Source organism: Macaca nemestrina, chromosome 1 (genome assembly GCF_043159975.1).
Source record: "Macaca nemestrina isolate mMacNem1 chromosome 1, mMacNem.hap1, whole genome shotgun sequence".
NCBI classification, from domain to species: Eukaryota; Metazoa; Chordata; class Mammalia; order Primates; family Cercopithecidae; genus Macaca; species Macaca nemestrina.
The window spans coordinates 155,906,257-155,927,144 of NC_092125.1; the positions used below are offsets into that span (position 1 = coordinate 155,906,257).

General features: G+C 38.1%; 1 protein-coding gene across 8 annotated transcripts in view; it reads left to right on the plus strand.

Moving 5' to 3' along the window:
* Positions 1 to 20,888, plus strand: part of LOC105482679 (zinc finger ZZ-type containing 3) — a 124,612-nt gene that overhangs the window by 29,310 nt on the left and 74,414 nt on the right. For 4 of the 8 annotated variants that reach the window (XM_071090910.1, XM_011742902.3, XM_071090918.1 and 1 more), the window contains exons 2-3: positions 16,382 to 16,515; positions 18,411 to 18,566. The exons of 1 other annotated variant lie outside the window; for it this stretch is intronic. Coding sequence is in view for 1 of the 7 variants with exons in the window: in XM_071090918.1 (XP_070947019.1) it covers positions 18,544 to 18,566 (23 nt within the window). In the remaining 6 variants the exon portion in view is untranslated. Of the gene's footprint in view, positions 1 to 15,471; positions 15,581 to 16,381; positions 16,516 to 16,591; positions 16,655 to 18,410; positions 18,567 to 20,888 lie in introns of those variants that run through there. 3 more of the 8 variants (XM_011742907.3, XM_071090898.1, XM_071090907.1) reach the window with 3 other exon arrangements.

Sequence of the window (20,888 nt, forward strand, 5' to 3'; positions counted from 1 at the left end):
ACTGGAAGGCGGAGGTTGCAGTGAGCCAAGATTGTGCCACTGCACTCCAGCCTGGACAACAAGAATGAAATTCCATCTCAAAAATAATAATAAAAAAAAGACTTAGCTTCATATTCTGGCTTTATTAGTTGTGTGATCATAGGCATTTCTTGAGTCTGTTGCCATATTCTGTTTAGGAAATGAATATGATGTCTCACCTGTCTACTTTTGAGATTGTGGAAATATAATGAACAAGTTCTTTGTTATTGTAAAGCACAGTGTCAGTAGAGTGGATAAGACTTTGTATTCTGCCACTTAACTAGCTTTGCAATACTGGAAATTTTTTTTTTGAGATAGGGTCTCAGTCTGTCACCCGTCCTGGAGTGCAGTGCTATGATCTCAGTTCACTGCAGCCTCAACCTGCTGGGCTCAAGATGAATCCTCGCACCTCGCCCCCTGAGTGGCTGGGCCCACAGGCAGCTGTCATCACATCACACCTGGCTAATTTTTGAAATTTTTTTGTGGAGATGGGATTTCGCCATGTTGCCTAGGCGGTCTCGAACTTCTGGGCCGAAGTGATCTGCCCGCCTTGGCCTCCTGTATTTAATATTCTTAAGCCTCTGTTTTGTCATCTGTTAAATAGGGATAATATTAGTACCTGCTTCCATAGGTTTTTGAGAGTTTTAAATAAGATTTTATATATATATATATATATAATATAGTATGTGGTATATTGCACATAATAAATGCTGGCAATCATTATTTCATTTGTTGATTTTTGTACTATGTGCCAGGGCTACTCTACATGATTTATTTCAGTTAATTCTTAGGACAATTCTGTTTGGTAGGAATGCTTCCCCGCCCCCCGCCAATTTAACAAGTAAGAAATGGTTGTTAGGTCACAGCAAGTAAGTGGTTAGTTGGGAGTGGAACAGACAAATACTACATAATTAGGTTTTGGTCAATGACAGATCGCATATACCATGGTGGGGCCCATGAGATTATAACAAAGCTGAAAAATTCCCATTGCCTAGTGATGTGGTAGCTGTTATAAAGTTGTACTGTAATGTTGTACTCATGTGTTTGTGGTGATTTTGGTGCAAAGTAAACTGCACTACAGTATGGCACATACAATTATGTATAGTATACAATTATGTATAGTACATTGCAACCTTGACCTCCTGGCCTCAAGTGATCCTCCCACTTCAGCCTGCCCAGTAGCTGGGACTATAGGTGTGCACCACCACACCCAGCTAATTTTTGCATCTTTTGTAGAGGTGGGGTTTTGCCATGTTGCCTAGGCTGTTCTCAAACTCCTGGGCTCAAGTGATCCACCTGCCTCTGCCTCCTGAAATGTTGGGATTAAGGCATGAGCCTTTGTACCCGGCTTTGATCACATTTATTATTGTACTCTTGTTCCTCTCCCATTATACACTGAGTTCACATTCACACAGCAGCCAGAATAATCTTTTAAAAACGTATGTTAGATTATGTGTCATTTTCTTCATTTACTTCAATAGAATAAATAATCCAAATAAAACTTAAAAAGAAACATGAAACAAATACTGATCAAGGCCGAGCTCAGTGGCTCACGCCTGTAATCCTAACACTTTGGGGAGCCGAGGCAGGCAGATCGTCCTCTGAGGTCTGGAGTTTGAGACCAGCCTGGCCAGCATGGTGAAACCCCATCTCTACTAAAAATGCAAAATTATCCAGGCATGGTGGCGCATGCCTGTAATCCTAGCTGCTCAGGAGGCTGAGGCAGAAGAATCGCTTGAACCTGGGAGGCGGAGGTTGCAGTGAGCCAAGATCGCGCCATTGCACTCCAGCCTGGGCGACAAAGGGAGACTCCATCTCAAAACAAACCAACCCATCAAATTTCTGCTATAGCTTAGAGAGCCCTTTATGGTCTGGCATCTGTCTACTTGAAAGCTCATTTTATGATACTTTTTCCCTTTGCCTGTTAGGTTTCAGCCTCATTGGCCTTGTTCCAGTTTTGCCCATTTCTGTTTCAAGGCCTGTACAGCTACTATTCCCCTTCAGACTTTTTAAAATAACCTTACTGATTTATTCTCCATACTTAGTTTGAATAATGTCCAAATAATAATGTTTAATGAATGTTTTCTAGGCACAAAGAAAATGAAAAATAAGATAGGCTTTGCTACAAAACAGTTTTAATGGATGAAACAGACAAGTGAATAGATTAGTGTCGTAAATAGTAATCTTGAAATTCCTAGTGGGGGAATAGTTTGAGGGAGGGTAAGCAAGCTTACTGTCTTATAGTCACTTTAGCCTTGCTTTTAACTAGAGTAGCTTTACTTTCTCTTTTTCCAGGACATAATTTATTTAAGGATTCTTACCTTTAAAAAGTTTAAAAAACACTTTTTAAAGGCAAGTGGTATGGTAAGAGCTATGAACAGGGTTCCCTGGGGACACAGGTTCTTGGAGTAGGTGGGTGCATCTGATTTGTGACTTAAAGAACAAGGTAAATGGTAGGTGAGCAAGGAAGGGCAAGATGTTTGGGGCAGAGGTAATCGTTTTTGGCTGTTCATCATTGGAACTTTTAAATAATACATACCTCTACATTTTGTGATAGTTCATCAAGCTATAGGTTTATTATTTTGCACTTCTCTTTACGTATACTGTCTTTCAGCAGAAAAGTTAAAAGTAATAAAAAATTTTAAAAAGACAAAAAATGGCCAGGCACAATGGCTCATGCCTGTAATCCCAGCCGTTGGGGAGGCCAAGGCAGATAGATCACCTGAGGTCAGGAGTTTGAGACCAGCCTGGTCAACATGGTAAAACCCCATCTCTACTAAAAATACAAAACTCAGCTGGGTGTGGTGGTGGGCACCTGTAGTCCCAGCTACTTGGGAGGCTGAGGCAGGAGAATTGCTTGAAGCCAGGAGGTGGAGGTTGCAGTCAGCCGAGATTGTGCAACTGCACTCCAGCCTGGGTGACAGAGCGAGACTTCGTTTCAATTCAAAAAAAGACAAAAAATAAAATAAATCACAGCTGGACTGAATTCCAGACCTGTGGAACGAGAAACTCCTATTTTCTTTTTTCTTAAATGTCATGGGTGATTCTGATACTTTGCTGTGATTGAAAACCTCTGTGATATGAGATTGAAATTTAGATCTGGTTAGCTGCTGGGGAAGATTTAGAGTAGAATTAGAGATGGAAAGGCCAGGTACAATTTGTATCTCCATTAAGATGCTTAGATTTTAACTTGTATCTTTGAAAGTGTTTTGTTTCTTGGATTTATTTTGAAATAACTTTATTGAGGAATACCTGGCTGTAAATGTTTAAAGTATATAATTTGTTATAAGTTTTGATAAATGTATATACTGTGCAACCATCACTGCAATCAAGATTATTACCAAATTCATGTCCCCAAAGTTTTCTCATACTATTTTCTAATTTCTCCCTACTGCTGCTCTCACCTCTCCCACATCCCCTGGTAATTACTGATCTGCATTCTGTCACCGTAGAGGGATGCTAGATTGGTGTCAAAACCTCTTTTCTATATTTGTATAGATGATCTTATGTTTTTTTTTTTTTTTCTTTTCGGTTTTGTTTTTTTAGTCTGTTAATATAGAGTGAATTGCATTGAACCATCCTTATGTACATGTAAGCCAGTCTTAACATTTTGGGGATAAACACCATTTAGTCATGGTGTATTATTTTAAAAATATTATTAGATTTGGTTTGTTAAAAAGTTATTTGGAGTTTTGCATCTATGTTTATGAGGAATATAGGTTTGTAGTTCAATTTTCTTGTAATGTTTTTGTCTGATTTTGAAATTAGACTAATGCTGGCCTCATGGAATGAGTTGGGAAATCTTCCTCTTCAGTTTTCTAGAAGAGTTTGGGTAGAATTAGGATTATTTTTTCCTTAAATGTATATCAAGTGGCATAGTCAGAATTTACTAGTGAACTCATCTTGGCTTGGAATTTATTTGTTGCTAAGTTTTTACCTATAACTTCATTTTCTTTTAGGATATTTAAGAAATAATTTCTTGAGTGAGTTTTGGGGAGTTTGCGGTTTTTCATGGAATTTGTCCATTTCATCTAAATAGTTGGGTTTATTGACATGAAGTTATTTGTAATGTCCTCTTATCTTTTTTTTTTTTTGGAGACAGAGTTTTGCTCTTGTCGCCCATGCTGGAGTGCAGTGGCATGATCTCGGCTTACTGCAACCTCCGCCTCCCAGGTTCAAGCGATTCTCCTGCCTCAGCCTCCGGGTAGCTGGGATTACAGGCATGCGCCACCGTGCCTGGCTAAGTTTGTATTTTTAGTAGAGATGGGGTTTCTCCATGTTGGTCAGGCTGGTCTCGAACTCGCAACCTCAGGTGATCCGCCCACCTTGGCCTCCCAAAATGTTGGGATTACAGGCGTGAGCCATCGCCTCTGGCCTATTCTCTTATCTTTAAAAAAAAATGAGGTATACGCTTAACCATAAAAATCACCCTTTTAGGTGTACAATTTGGTGATTTTTAGTACATTTACAAAATAGGGCAACCATCAACAGTACCTAATTGCAGAATACTTGCATCACCCTAAAAAGAAACCCCATACCTATAGCACTCACTTTCTACCATTTCCCCCCTCCCACAGTCTCTGCAATCACTTATCTCCTTTTTGTCTCTATGGATTTGTCTATTGTGGACTTCTTGCTTGCTTCCTTCCTTCCTTCCTTCCTTCCTTCCTTCCTTCCTTCCTTCCTTCCTTCCTTCCTTCCTTCCTCCTTTCCTCCTTCCCTCCTCCCTCCCTCCTTCCCTCCCTCCCTTCCTTCCTTCCTTCCTTTCCTCCCTTCCTCCCTTTCTCCATTCCTTCCTCCCTCCTTCCCCTCCCCTCCCCTCCTTTTTTTCTTCTTTCAGAATCTTGCCCTTTTGCCCAGGCTGGAATGCAGTGGCACGATCATGGCTCACTGCAGCCTCAAACTCTCAGGTTCAAGCAGTCCTCTCTTGCCTCATCCTTCTGAGTAGCTGGGGCATGTGCAACTATGCCTGGCTAATTTTTAAATTTTTTTGTAGAAACGAGGTCTTACCACGTTGCCCAGACTGGTCTCGAACTTCTGCAGTTCAAGTGATCCTCCTGTCTAGGCCCCTCAGTGTGCTGGGATTACAGGTGTGAACCACTGCACCTGGCCTGTTCAGGATATTTTATATAAATGGGAGTCATACAATATGTAACATTTGTGAGTGACCTCCTTCAGTTAGCATGATGTTTTTAAGGTTCATCCATGTTCTAGTGTTTATCAATACCTCACTCCTTTATATGACTTAACAGTATTTCATTGTATTGATATGATATACCTTGTTTTGTTTATTACTCAGCAGTTGATGGACATTTAAGTTGTTTCCACTTTATAACTATTATGAATAATGCTGCTATGAACAATTTTGAGCAAGTTTTTGTGTGGACATATGTTTTCCTTTATTTTTGGGTGTATACCTAAGAATGGGATTCCAGGGTCATATGGTAATTCTATGTTTAACTTGTTGAGGAACTGCCAAACAATTTTCCAAAGCAGCTGCACCATTTTGCATTCCTACCAGCAATGTATAAGGGTGCACATAACTCTACATCTTTGCCAACATATATTTTTGTCTTTTTTATTATATACATACTAGTGGGTGTGAAGTATCTCACTGTGGTTTTGATTTGCATATCCCTGAGGACTAATGATATTGAGCATTTTTTCATGTGCTTATTGGCTATTTGTGTATCTTATTTGCAGAAATATCTGTTTAAGTCTTTTGCCCATTTTTAGATTAGGTTTATCTTTTTATTAAGTTGTAAGGGTTTTTATAGATAGAGAGATGATCACAAATATTTTCTCCCATTCTGTGGGTTATCTTTTTATTCTCTTGAGTTCTTTGAAGCACAAAAGGTTTTAATTTAGATGATCCCTATTTATGTGTATTTTTCTTTGGTTGCTTGTGCTTTTTCAATTTTTATTTTTTAATTGTGGCAGAACATATGTAACATAAAAATTACCATTTTAACCTTTTTTTTTTTTTGGAGATGGAGTTTTGCTTTCGTCGCCCAGGCTGGAGTGCAGTGGTGCGATCTGGGCTCACTGTAGTCTCTGCCTGCCAGGTTCAAGCGATTCTCCTGCCTCAGCCTCCATAGTAGCTGGGACTAGAGGTGTGTGCCACCATTCCCGGCTAATTTTTGTATTTTTAATAGAGACGGGTTTCACCATGTTGGCCAAGATGTTCTTGATCTTCTGACCTTGTGATCTGCCCACCTCGGCCTCCCAAAGTGCTGGGATTATAGGTGTGAGCCACTGTGCCTGGCCCCATTTTAACCATTTTTAAAGTTTACAGGTTAGTGGCATTAAATACAGTCTCATATAATGTGTAACCATCACCATGGTCCATCTCCAGAATGTTTTTCATTTTGCATAACTGTAACTCTACTCATTAAGCAGTGACTTGACATTTCCCCCTCCCTCAGTCCCTGGCAACCACCATTCTGCTTTTTGTTTTTACTAATTTGACAATTTTGGGTAAACTCATATAGTAAGTGGAATCACACATTTGTCCTTGTTAGTTACGCTTTTAGCATCATATGTAAGAAATTATTGTTTAATCCAAGGTCACAAAGATTTGCACCTATTTGCACAAAGATTTGTCAGCTTTTTTTTATTTTTAAAGACAGATTATCTCTCTCTGTCACCCAGACTGGGGTGCGGTGGCATGTTCTTGGTTCAGTGCAACCTCCTGGGCTCAAGTGATCCTCCCACCTCTGCCTCCCAAGTAGCTGGGATCACAGGCACACACCACTTTGCCCAACTAATGTTGTTTATTTTTTGTAGAGATGGGGTCTCTGTGTTGCCCAGGCTGGTTTCGAACTCCTGGGCTCAAGCTATGCTCTTCTCTCAGCCTCCTAAACTGCTGGGTTTACAGGTGTGAGCCACCATGCTTGGCAAGAACATTATCATTTTAGTGCTACATTTAGTGCTAAATGTGGCGCTACATTTAGTTCATCCTTAGTTAATTTTTGTATATGGTGTGAGGTAGGGGTTCAGTGTCATTCTTTTGTAGGTGGATATCCAGTTGTCCTAGCAGCATTTGTTGGAAAGATTAGTACGTCCTCATTGAATTGTTTTGGTACCCTTGTTGGGAAAATACCTATAGAACCATCTTTTAAAACATCTATAGAATCTATAGCAACATCTCTTCTTTCTTTCTTAATATTGATAATTTGTATTTTGTTCCTGATGAGTCTGTCTAGAGATTTGTCAATTTTATTGATTTTCCTTAAGGAATCAGCTATTGGTTCATTAATTTTTCTCTATTGCTTTTTTGTTTTCTATTTCATTGATTTCTGCTCATTATTATTTTTTCTTCTTTTTCTGTGGATTATAGTATCCTTTGTTTTCTAGTTTCTTAAGGTAGAAGCTGACATCATTTGAGACCTTCCTTTTTTTCTAACATATGTTTACTGCTTTAGATTTCTCTGTAAATGCTGCTTTTGCTGCTTCCCATATATTTTTATATGCTGCATTAATTCCCTTTGATTTCTTCTTTGACTTAATGGGTCATTTAGAAGCATGTTATTTATTTCCAGATATTTGAGGATTTTTGAGATGTATTTTTTTAATCACTGATTTCTGATTTAATTTCATTGTGGTCACAGTTTAAATGACTTGAATCTTTTTATGTTCATTTTTTGTTATTCCTTCCAAGTAACTGCTTCCAAATAACTAAACTGCTTGAAACTATTTTTGGACTATTTACAGTTGAAATGGCTGTATGAAAGCGATTTTTGATAAAGTTTAAATCTATCGCCTTGCTATTGGCTTTTTATTTTTTCTTTATGCTCTTTGTTCCATTCTCTTATTCTGCTGTCCTTTGGATTGAGTCTTTAAAACATGTTATTTTGTTTCTTTTGTTAGCTGTTTAACTATTACTTTTTCTCTGTTCATCTGCTTTTTAGTGGTGATTTAAAAATTTATAGTATACATCTTAATTTATCATAGCGTACCTTGAAGTGCTGTTATATAACTTTACATGTAGTGTAAGAATCTTACATTGTATGTCCCCTTTCCCACATTTGTGCTATTACATTTACCCCCATTTATGTTATAAACTGTACAGTATATTGGTATCTTTTTATCAGTTATTTATGTTTAAAAACTAAGGGGAAAAGGTTTTTTTTTGTTTTTTTGTTTTTTTTTGAGATGGAGTTTTGTTCTTGTTGCCCAGGCTGGAGTGCAATGGTGTGATCTTGGCTCACTGCAACCTCTGCCTCCCGGGTTCAAGTGATTCTCCTGCCTCAGCCTCCCGAGTAGCTAGGATTACAGACATATGCCACCACGCCCGGCTAATTTTGTATTTTCAGTAGAGATGGGATTTCTCCATGTTGATCAGGCTGGTCTTGAACTCCTGACCTCAGGTGATCCGTCCACCTTGGCCTCCCAAAGTGTTGGGATTGCAGGCATGAGCCACTGCACTCGGCCAGGAAAAGTTTTTTATAGTTATCTTCATATTTACCATTTCTGGTGCTTTATATTCCTTTGGATACATCTAGACTTCCATCTAGCATCTTTTCCTTCTGCCTAAAGAACTTCTTTTAACATTTCCTATAATGCATGTCTGTCTATGATGGGTTCTTTTACTGTTTTAAGTTTGAAATAATTTTTATGTCGCCTTATTTTTTGAAGCACATTTTTTTGAGAGTAGAATTTTTGGTTGACAATTTTTTTCAGTACCTCAAAGATATACCTTACTGTCTTCTGGCATATGTTTCCACTGAGAAGTCTGCTGTCATTCTTACTTTCCTCTCTGTGCCTGTAGTGTGTTGTTTTTCTCTGCTTTTAAGACATTCTTTGTATTACTGACTTTTAAGCAGTTTGGTTATGAGCTGGCTTACTGTAGTTTTATTCATGTTTCTTGTGCTTGGGTTTATTGAGCTTCTTTGTATTTTGTTTTTTTGAGATGGAGTCTCGCTCTGTCACCCAGTCTGGAGTGAAGTGATGCAGTCTCACCTTATTACAGCTTCTGCTTCCCATGTTCAAGTGATTCTTGTGCCTCAACCTCCCGAGTAGCTGGGACCACAGGCACACAGCATCACTCCCCGCTGATTTTTGTATTTTTAGTAGATATGTGTTTCACTATGTTGGTCAGGCTGGTCTCAAACTCCTGACCTCAAGTGATCCACCTTCCTTGGCCTCACAAAGTGCTGGGATTACAGCACTGAGCCACCATGCCCAGCTTATTGAGCTTCTTTGATCTGTGAATTCGTCATTTCCATCCTATTTAGAAAGTTTGGGATCATTTCTTCCAATGTTTTTTCTGTTTCTCTTTTAGTCTTTTGGGGACTTCAGTTACCCATGTTATAGGCGTTTTGATGATATTCTACATCTCATTCATGGTTTTGTTTCCACTCTTGTTTCTATCTGTTAGATTTCTATTGCTATGGCATCAGATTGATTGACCTTTTCTTTCCAGTATCTAATCCCAGCATAATTTTTCATTCCAAACTTTGTATTTTTCTAAGTAGAAGAATCAATTTGCGTTAAAAAGACTCCTGTATCTCTCCTTAGCATGCTTAATATGTCCATCTACCACTTCGAACATAAGAACTACAGTTATAACTGATTTAATATTCTTGTCTAGTGACTGTCATGTACAGTTCATTTTCTGTCAATTGCTTTTTCTGATTTTAAGTGGTATTTTCCTGCTTCTTCAAATGATTTTGTTTTTTGAGACAAGATTTCACTGTCACCTAGGCTGGAGTGCAGGGGCATGATCGTGGCTCATTGCAGCCTCAGCCTCCTGGGTTCAAGCAAAACTCCCACCTTGGCCTCTCAAGAACCTGGAACTACAGGCATGCACCACCACATCTGGCTAATTTTTGTAGAAATGGGGTCTTGTCATGTTCAGGCTGGTCTCAAACTCCTGGGCTCAAGCAGTCGCCCACTTTTGCCTCCCAAAGTGTTGAAATTACAAGCGTGAACCACCACACTTGGCCTGTTTGGTAATTTCTGATTGGATTCCAGGCATTCTCAATTTTACCTTGTTTGGTGCTGGATGTTTTTTTTAATTTCCCATAAATATTCTTGGGCTCTGTTCTGGGACACAGTGGAGTTCATTGGAAATGGCTTTATTCTTTTGAGGCTTGCTTTTCTCTTTGTTAGGTGAGACCAGAATAGTCTTTAGTTTAGAGCTCAGTTTGCACCACTACTGATGGAGTGTGGTACTGAGCATTGTACTTCATGTCCCACGAATTATGAGGTTTTCTACTGTGGCTAGTAGGTTAACCAGTTACTCCCGACTATGTGAGCCACGTGTGGTGGTATGCTCGAGCTGGCTCATGAGAGCCAATTGTTAAAATATCAGGAAATTTGTGAGCTAGCTTAATTCTTAAGGGAATTAAATTATATAAACTTATAATTAAATCACTTATGAACAAAGATAGTAAATGCTCAAAACTCATTACTTCATGTAACTATATTATTTTATATTGCTATTTTTATGCACTCATGGTAATTTATATCTAGTGGGTCCTGTTTTTTTTTTTTCCCCCCCTTCCTTAGACAGTCTCACTCTGTTGGCCAGGCTGGAGTTCAGTGGCGCAATCTCAGCTCACTGCAACCTCCCACCTCCCGGGTTTAAGCTAGTCTCATGCCTCAGCCTCCTGAGTAGCTGGCACCACAGGTGTGCACCAACATACCCTGCTAATTTTTGTATTTTTAGTATAGATGGGTTTTCGCCATGTTGGCTAGGCTGGTCTTAAACTCCTGGCCTCAAGTGATCCACCTGCCTTGGCCTTCCAAAGTGCTGGGATTATAGATGTGAGCTGCTGCAGCCAGCCTTATTATGTTCTTATGGTAGAAACACTATGTAATGTATAATGTGTTGCCATGTATTTTTTTCAGATTCTCATTCACTGATATGTTGGTAGCTTGAAATTGGCTGTGGTGGAAGTTATATACCACAAACATTAGTAACCCTATAAACTAGGAGCTACATACCACCTACCATTCAGTTATTACATGTTTTCTGGCATACTCTTGCCTGTGGATGTCTTTCCCTGTTTTACTGATCAGTACTCAGCTCAAGATTTAAGGAGGTCCCCTGCAGATTATCTGAGATCTTGCCTCTCCTTTCTGCTCTCTCCTCTGTGGCACTATGTTCTGGGAGACTGTAGCTACCTTGGCCTCCCCTAAACTCCTCACTTCATTATCTTAACTCCAGAAAACCACTGAACTTGCTTGGGACACCTGCCTTTCTCTGTAGCTTAGAAATTTTCCAGTAAGTAAACTGGAGAAATTCTCCAGTAAGTAAATTGTAGGCTTTGCCCCATTTATTTTTTCTCTTTCATTGATCACCGTCCTGTGTTGTCTGGTTTCTTTTGTCAGAAATAATTTTCATACATTTTTTTTTGGTCTAGATTTTTAGTTGTTTCAGGTGGGAGCATAAGTTTCATGCCTGTTATTCTATCTTGGCAAGAAGCATAAGTCTCTTGAAAGAGTTTTAGATAGGCGAATGACATATCATTCTGTAGATCATGCATTTTTAAAGGATAAGACTTAATGAAAGCAGAGCTGGGCGTGGTAACTCACGTCTGTAATCCCAGCACTTTTTAGAGGCTGAGGTGGGAGGATCACTTGAGCCCAGGAGTGCAGGACTAGCCTGGGCAACATGGTGTGAAACCCTGTCTCTACAAAAAATACAAAAATTAGCTGGGTGTAGTAGCATGCACCAGTAGTCTCAGCTACTTAGGAGGCTGAGGCAGGAGGATCATTTGAGCCTGGAATTTTGAAGGCTGCAGTGAACAGTGATTGAGCCACTACATTCCAGCCTGGGCAACAGAGTGTGAGACCCTGTCTCAGAGAGGAAAAAATAAAAAAGACTTAAAGTAGAGAGACTAATTAGAAGGCATTTGGGTTAGTTCAAATGACAGCTTAAGGTTGGTCATGGATGATGATAGTACAGAGGTAGGAACAATTTGAGAAATATTTAGGAGGAAGAATCTAGTTTAGGATTTCTAAAAGGGTATATCATAACTCATTTACATCTGAATCTCCTAAATGATGATAAATGAAGATTGTATGCTCCATTCCAAGTTTATGGAATCTGAATTTTTTTTGTTTTGTTTTGTCACCTAGGCTGGAGTGCAGTGGTGTGATCTCGGCTCACTGCAACCACCACCTCCCAGGTTCAAGCAGTTCTTCTCACTCAGCCTCCCAAGTAACTGGGATTACAGGCACGCGCCACCACACTTGGCTAATTTTGTATTTTTAGTAGAGACAGGGTTTCATCATGTTGGCCAGGCTGGTCTCGAACTCCTGACCTCAGGTAATTTACCCACCTCAGCCTCCCAAAGTATTGGATTACAGGCGTGAGCCACTGCGCCTGGCCTGAATCTGGATTTTTAAGGATGAGGTTTAGAAATTTGTATTTTATTTCATTTTCTTCTTATTTTTTATTTTTTTTTTTAAGAGACAGGGTCTCTTTTCCCCAAATTGGAGTGCAGTGGCTGTTCATAGGTGCAGTCTCACTACTGATCAGCATGGAAGTTTAGACCTGCTGTGTTTCTGACCTGGGCCCGTTCTTACCTCCTTAGGTGACCTGGTCGTCCCCTGCTCCCCTGAGATCACGATATTGATGCTAAACTTAATGCAGACACCTGAATGACATAGTGCACTACAACTTAGAACTCCTGGACTCAAGCAATCCTCCTCCCTTAGCCTCCCAAGTAGCTGGGACTATAGGCATGTGTGACTGCGCCTAGCTAGAAATTTGTATTTTAAACATGTACCTAGATTTAATGCTTATGAACACTAAAGTTTTGTTTCTTTTAATTAATTAATTTTTTAGAGACAGGGCCTCACTTGGTTCACCAGGCTGGAGTGCATTGGTGTGATCATAGCTTACTGTAGCCTGCAGCCTCAAACTCCAGGCCTCTTGCTTCCTGAGTAGCTAGGACTACAACAGGTGCACACCACCATGCTCCACTAATGTATTGTGTGCATTTTTTTTTCTATAGAGACAGGGTCTTGCCATGTTACCCAAGCTGGTCCCAAACTCCTAGCCTCAAAGTGATCCTTCTGCCTCGGTCTCTTAGAGAGCTGAGATTACCAGCATGAGCCGTCGTACCCAGCCCAAACACTATAGTGTTTTAGAAGAAACTGATGTAGTTTTTTCAAAGTCTGATCATCACTGGGAGCCCATACGTTGGAATGACCTGAAGTGCTTAATTGACAATGAAAATTTATGCATTTCTGTTCAGGCCTTCTGAATCTTAATTTAAGAGGTGATTGGGTCCAGGTATTTCTTAGACACACTAAAATTTGGGAGTCAGTAACCTGAAGTACTTCACAGATGTGATCTCTTTCGAACTTCACAATAACTCTGAGAGGTAGTAGGCAGGTATTATGTCTTTCGTTTTATAGATAAAGCACAGATAGGCAAAGTGACTTGCTCGTGGTGAAATAATTATTGATGACAGAGAATCACATTTCTGTCTCCTCCACCAAATCCTATACTCTTCCTACTATCTTTCTGCTGACTGTGAAATAGGCTTATCTTTGAAAATCTATAGAAGGTATCCAAGACACTGAACATTTGGTTCTGAGCAATTTAGGGAGCCAGAAAAAGGTACTCTTCTTTGATTATTGTACCAAATGAAAATTTGGTTCAGCTCTTTATAGCAAGTAACTGTGAAATCTTAATTATCTAGGAAAGGTGTTTCTGGGCTGGGCGTGGTGGCTCATGCCTGTAATCCCAGCACTTTGGGAGGCCAAGGTGGGTGGACCACCTGAGGTCAGGATTTGAGACCAGCCTGGCCAACGTGGCAAAACCCTATCTCTACTAAAAGTACAAAAATTAAATGGACGTGGTGGCAGGTGCCTGTAATCCCAGCTACTTGGGAGGCTGAGGCAGGAGAATCACTTGAATTCAGGAGGCAGAGGTTGCAGTGAGCCAAGATTGCACCATCGCACTCCAGCTTGGGCAACAAGAGGGAAATTCCGTCTCAAAAAAAAGAAAAAAAGAAAGGTATTTGTGTCTTTGACCGTATTTTAATGCTTTTTACAACTGACATTGAATTGAATGTCTCTTTCTTATAAAATCATTTAAAATCATAGTATAGTGCCCATATGTGGTATTTTCACTTACAACAAGCATCAGGTAATAAATATGACTCTGTTGTATGACCTTCCTTTTAAATTTTTTCCAAGCTCTTATAAAACTAAAAAAAATTTTGCCTGAAAATTTAGGGATTGTGGTTAGCTTTGAACATCATTGTTTTATTTTAATAGTAAGTTGTGTGGCTTATATCCTGGTTATATCACTAGAGCTGTATCTTCTAGTGAGATTTACGTAGTCTTTTGAAGTGATTACATGTGTGCTGTGAATCTGAGATCATGTAATCTATTTAATACAGTAGTACCAGTGTTAAGACTGCAAGAAGTAGGAAAAGTAATTCTTTCAGTGAAGATTGGTTTTGGGTTTGCTTTTGGAACGCTTGAATAGTCAATGAATTTTATTAGTACATGAAAACAAGCAAAGCTCTGTTCCAAGGGAATAAATAAGATGGCTTTAGGAATAGGACTTAGATAGTTTGCTTTCCATTTTGTATGCTTTTTAAATGACAAAATGCTGTTTTTTAAACTTCTAGAAGTAGGTTACTGTAGTTAAATAATTCAAATGAAAAAATTACTGTGTATTGTCATAATTCAAAGAAGTGTTTCTGCTGCAGAAAGCATATAACAGTTTTGCAGAATGCTTAAGTTTGAAATGTATATTGAATGAAGTGAAGAACACAGTATAGGGGCTACAAGAGTTTTGACTAGTTTAATTTCCTTGCTTTTGGTACAAGAGAGGTCATGACAATTTTTAAACTTAAAAATTAGTTAGATCTGTGTTTTTTTTTTTTTTTTTTCTTTGTCACCCAGGCTGGAATGCAGTGATGCAATCAGGTCTCACTGCAGCTCTAAGGATCCTCCCTAGCAGCTGGGATTACAGGTGCATACCACCACACGTGGCTACCTTTTTCTATTTTTTGTACAGATGAGGCCTCACTTTGTTGCCCAGGATGGTTTCAAACTCCCAGGCTCAAGTGATCCTTCTGCCTTGGCATCCCAAAGTGTTAATTTTTTTATGGTTTTACTTATATATTTTTAATGTTTGAAAACGAATAAGGAATTGTGTTTGAGGATAGATAATAGTTTTTTAATCGCTCTATTGTTAAAGTTCTCACTGAGAATATCTGAATGGTTGACAACCCTAATAACTTGATCCAGAAAGCATGTGTAAGATTATCTGCATTTTCATTAAAAAAATTTTTCTTTTCCAGATACGGTTTACTCTGTTGCCTAGGTTGTAGTGCGGTGGCACGATCATGGCTCACTGCAGCCTCAATCTCCTGGGCTCAGATGATCCTCCCACCTCAGCCTCCCAAGTAGCTGGGACTACAGACACACACAACCATGCCTGGCTAATTTTGTTCATTTTTTTTTGTAGAGAAGAGGGCTCACTATGTTGCCCATGCTGGTCTCGAAAGCCTGAGCTCAAGGGATCCTCCTGCCTTGGCCTCCCAAAGTGCTGGGATTACAGGCATGAGCCACCATGCCTCGCCAGGTTATCTCTATTTTCCATGTAGATTTGTACTTTTTACTGTGTAGTGGAGTGGTACAGCATGATGAAACGTTTTAGAATGCCATTCATACACTGCTTTCTTTGATATGTATGAATGAACATTCTTTTGTAGCTCATTTTTTTCACCAATAAACTGGTTAAAATTATTTAAAATTCTGTACAGTGCTTTTGGTCATCATTATAAGTGTGTGTATCTATTTCTCAGAGTTGTAATCATCACCAAGTCTGTTTTAAGAAGCTTACCTTTAAGGAATGTTGGTGCAGCTACATCTCAGTTTATTTTAAATAACACTTATTTTCTGTTTACTTCCAAGATTACTTGAGAAAGGCATCAGATGTTTAAAGTGACATTTAAAGGACAGTCATTATCTTTTTTTACTTCATTTTTAAGCATTGTAGATTTATTCCCTAAAATATAAAATACACAAAAAAGTACTTTTGTATTAATGGAGAGCAATTGTAGACTTAAGGAAAATGACATATATCTATCTTGGTAGTAAGAAAAGGAACCTGAGGAGCTCTTCAATTTGTAAGGATTTAAGTTTAGAATTAAATTTAGAAAACTTGTATGTGGGTGCTCTCTGAGAAGAACTTGGAAGTGTTAGCCAATCATCTTAGTTTGTTGAAGACACATATTTCACAGCTAAATGTGAGGAATTATTTGTGAAGTTTAGTAGAAAATGAAGTGTGCTATATAAGTGTTTGGAAATATTACCACTTTTATTCACAAATGTGTAAACAGTAACACATCTATAGTGATTATATTATGGTTTCCCTTCACAGATATCAAGTTGTTCTAGTACGACCATATAAATAAATAATACCTGAAGTCTCAGTGTAACATGGACAATTAACAGTGATGACAGATAAATACAGACGCGTGGGGATCAAATACTAGGCGAAACGCTTTTTAAAAGGTAAGAAAATAATGTAATCTTAATTAAGGCCAAGTGGGGTTTAGTTAGAAGTAATTGATTGAAGTTTCTTTTTCAGTGTATCAGGCTTTTACAAAACACTGCAGGATCCTGTTTATCTTAATGCCAATAGAGCTCAGCTGTAAGTATCAGCTCTGTGAAAATAACAGTTGCAGATGTTCTTGTCTGCTAAATATCGTAGTGGATAATGTTCCTATAGTGAACTCTATTCAAATAGAGTAGTTATGTGGTTGATTAGAACTTGATAGACTGCTACTAGGGCACATTCCAGTATGCTCAGAGATATACTTTAAGTTGTAGATGATCTTTGCTTTTGATGATTGCTACTACCATCACACACTGTAGAACATAATGTTTTGCCATGTTTGTGAAAGGCTTCAGTATTTGGTACAAAGGAGTTGTCACTTGGAGTCTGTTATAAGAAGAGTAGATTTTCAAGTCAAGGGTTACTTTTTGTAGGATCATGTTTTCACTGAGCTTCTCCCCATGTTAACTTAGAACATTTCTTAGTGTACTGTAGTATTAAATGGTTATTAGACAATTTTCCTACCTAGTGGTTTTTAAAGCATTTCCAGGGCATGTTTGGGAGAGATGGCATCTATAGATATTAGATATTGTTAGCCCTATTCCCTTTCTAGCTGACTAGAGCAGTAACCTATTTTTACTAGGCAGTAAGTCTGCCTAGTCATTACAAGATTTTGTAATTATATCAGTCTTTAAGTTGTAATACTTCCCCCAAAATGTATCATTATAATACCTAGTTTTATGCTTATAATAAAGTGACAGTTTCTATCATAAACATCTACTGGTCTTTTTTTAGTCGTCTTCCTTGTTTTCAGATGGACACTCATAGTAACCCATTTAGCCAGATTGTACCTTTTTTTTTTTTTTGAGACTGAGTTTTGCTCTTGTTGTCCAGGCTGGAGTACAATGGGGTGGTCTTGGCTCACTGCAACCTCTGCCTCCCAGGTTCAAGCGATTCTCCTGCCTCAGCCTCCTGAGTAGCTAGGATTACAGGTGTATGCCACCATGCCTGGCTAAATTTTTTGTATTTTTAGTAGAGATGGGGTTTCACCATGTTGGCCAGGCTGGCCTCGAACTCCTGACCTTGTGATCCACCTGCCTTGACCTCCCAAAGTGCAGGGATTACAGGTGTGAGCCACTGCGCCCGGCCTGTACATTCTTTGAAAAGGATATCATAATAAATTATTATAAAGTAAAAATTGACCAGACTGTTCTAAGAAATGAAATGTAATTAGATTAATTAAATTATCTGGCGAATTGGGTACTAAAACCGGAAAATCCTTGTTGTTCTTGTTCTTGTAAAAAATACATATGCCAAAAATAATAGAAATGTCCTTTTGTAATTGAATTTTATAGCATTTTAATAAGCATCCAGGTTATCCTATGGGTATAGAAGATTTGGTTATTTGTGTGATTCTTTCATGCATAACCTAAATGGTTATGTATACTTGATGTTGAGAATTTGGAAAGTCCTCTAGGACCAGAGTAAGAGATGATATATAAATTCTGTTATGAGAAATGTTTTCAAGGGCAATCTTTAGATCACTGCCAAAAAATACTGCCTTAGAGCAGTGTCTAGAAAAGAGCAAGTCACATTTTGACTCAGTTCAAACTAATATTGAGTTGTAAGGATTTGGTATATTTCAGGATCTTTTTGGTTTGCTTTTGATGATTTCTAAAAATCCTGTTTCAGTTTCTTAGTATCCTCGAGGCTACGGAGTTACCAAGAAGTGTGAAAGATGTCACTGTGAACAGATTCTGTACCTTTATTTCTTCTTCTTATAGAAGGAGTAAATCTATTAGCATACATTCATCTTCTTTAATCCTTTTTTTTTCATTATTTTATTTTAAAGAAAGAAATTTAGGAGGTTCTAGTATTCTCCATGGCTGAAGCTGAGAGAGTCTGAAACCCTGATGCTTAAGCTCCATTCTAGATCATAGCTCCAACTCCTTCAGGATATAAGGAAAAGAGATTATATTTCCACAATGATAGATCTTTGGTTGTACAGGTAAGTTATTTAGTTTTGCAGTAGTGAAGACAACTATAGTTTGACTTCCTTTTTTTCTTTTTTTGAGATGGGGAGATTTGTTATTTTTCCATACATTCTCTGTGTGACAAATTGTAGTTTGGCTGGCTGTTTATAGGAGTATGGAGCTACAGGGAATGGATTAGGAATGAAATATTCCTCCCCCCCCTTTTTTTTTCAACAGGGGTATAAATGAAGTGACTGATTATGTTGGAATTTTTGACTCAGGAGGCATTATGAAATTCCTTGACTTCCTTTTCCCGATTGTCTTTTGAAGTGTGTTTTCATTTACTTTTGTCTGTCTGACTGTCTGCTTGTCTGTCTGCTTACCTACCTACCTACCTACCTACCTACCTACCTACCAATCTACCGACCATCTGTCATATATCAGTTTCTATTAATGAGAAAGAATTAAGAAGTCTTTTTGTATAAGACAATACATAATAGAGTTCCCAGACTTCAAAGAGGTGACTATTTAAGAACCTTAAGTTGAATTGCATGGGTGGGTTACCAGTTATGCTTCTACTTTTAACATTATAGATATGGTGGTAATTGCACTGCTGAGGTATTGTCTTAAAATAATTACATGACAAACATGGCCTCAATATTATTAAATACTTTGTTTATATTCTAGACAACTAGAGAAAGAATCATATTGGTAACACTTTCCAGTTGCATTTGCTCTTTTTTCCTTTTACTTTGGTTTGTCTACATGAATATATACTGGTATCATGACCAGTTTACTAAAAATTGTTCACTTAATAAAACTAAATATTATGATAATAAATATTAGCTAGAACATTGGTGTGATGGAAGATTGCCAGCTCCTCAATTCCCAAAATAAACTTTACCATTTTGGTGATTATAGTAGGAAAAAAAGCTTATAGGCAAGGTCTTTGAAATATCTTTTTGAAATTTCTTTCTCTTAAGTAAATAGCTAGAGAAGTGTGTCATTAGGTAGGCCTTTTTTGTTTAATAATTATTATTCCTTTTAGTTCTTATTGATACAGTTCTACAGATATGATCACAGGAACTGGAAATTTATGACCTGAAACATAGCTGATAATGCTTCAAAGAGTGTTTTTCAGAATCCTATAGTTATATTTGGGTAGCAGTAGATTCAAATTTATGGGAGGGCAATTCAGCAGCAAATATGTGGGTAGGATATGTGAAATCATAGGTAGGATTCAGGGCTTAATATGAATGGAGAAGTTGAAATTTGGTTGACTGGTCCTTCTAAGATATGACCTCCAATAGGATGATAATTCATGAAGGTGGGGAAGAGAGGAAGGGAGTCTGGTTAATTCTAGTTACTGACCACACTCTCTTTCCTCTGTATTCTAGAAAGTGCCACTATTCATTATTTGGTAGATAACGTATAGGAAAAACTCCAGTGTAGTTGTTAGATTGGGTTTTGCCCGTATGAATATGTTAATTAATGGCTTCCCTTATTTCTAAAACTAGAGTAATTGCGTTTCTAACTTCAGATGGATGCTGTCTAAGGTTTTCACCATATACCTCTTATTTTGTTAGCCTACAGGGGTATTTTCTGAGATAATTTGTAAATAAGTTCATTTTTATTCCTTAATATTTGGCAGAAATATAATTTTCTACTCTAAGCTTCATTGTATTCTTAAGAAACTTTTTGTGATGCAGCTAAAATGAGGAAAACAACTGCTTTAGTCTATAATATTTTGCTAAGCATGACAAAACAATGTTGAGACTTGGTTGAGATAATGCAGACATTTTAGTTTTTATTTTCTAAGAGATAGGCTCTTACCATTGTCCAGGCAGTTCTCAAACTCCTGGGCTCAGGTGATCCTCTTGACTCAGCCTCCTGAGTATCTATTGACTGTAGGTGCCCCCACTTCCCTGCCCCTGTACCTGGCTAATGTAGACATTTTTGGTCCCCTTTTATTAACTGAATTTTGCATTCAGTTTATTAGATGATCATAGAAAGTATGTGCCTTTTATATATGCCTATCCAAAATAGAAAAGATAAGAAGAAAAAGATTAGAACAGAAAAAATTCATCAGAGGGAAGATTAGCAAAATTTTGTTTAACTCTGATCTTAATAATTTTAACCAGTTTATTACCTCAAGTGCACATCACATGTTAATTTCAGGCAAGATATTTTTATAGTCTTCCATTTGGTGCTTCCTTGGCCTTATGTATTTTTTTTTATTATTAGGATCCAGTAAGAAATTAAAGGATATATTATAAATAGGTCTAATTTAGTTTGAAACTTGATGACTCTTATCTTAGTAGAATTCTGTCTGACTTCAGTAGCCTAAGGCAGTGTTT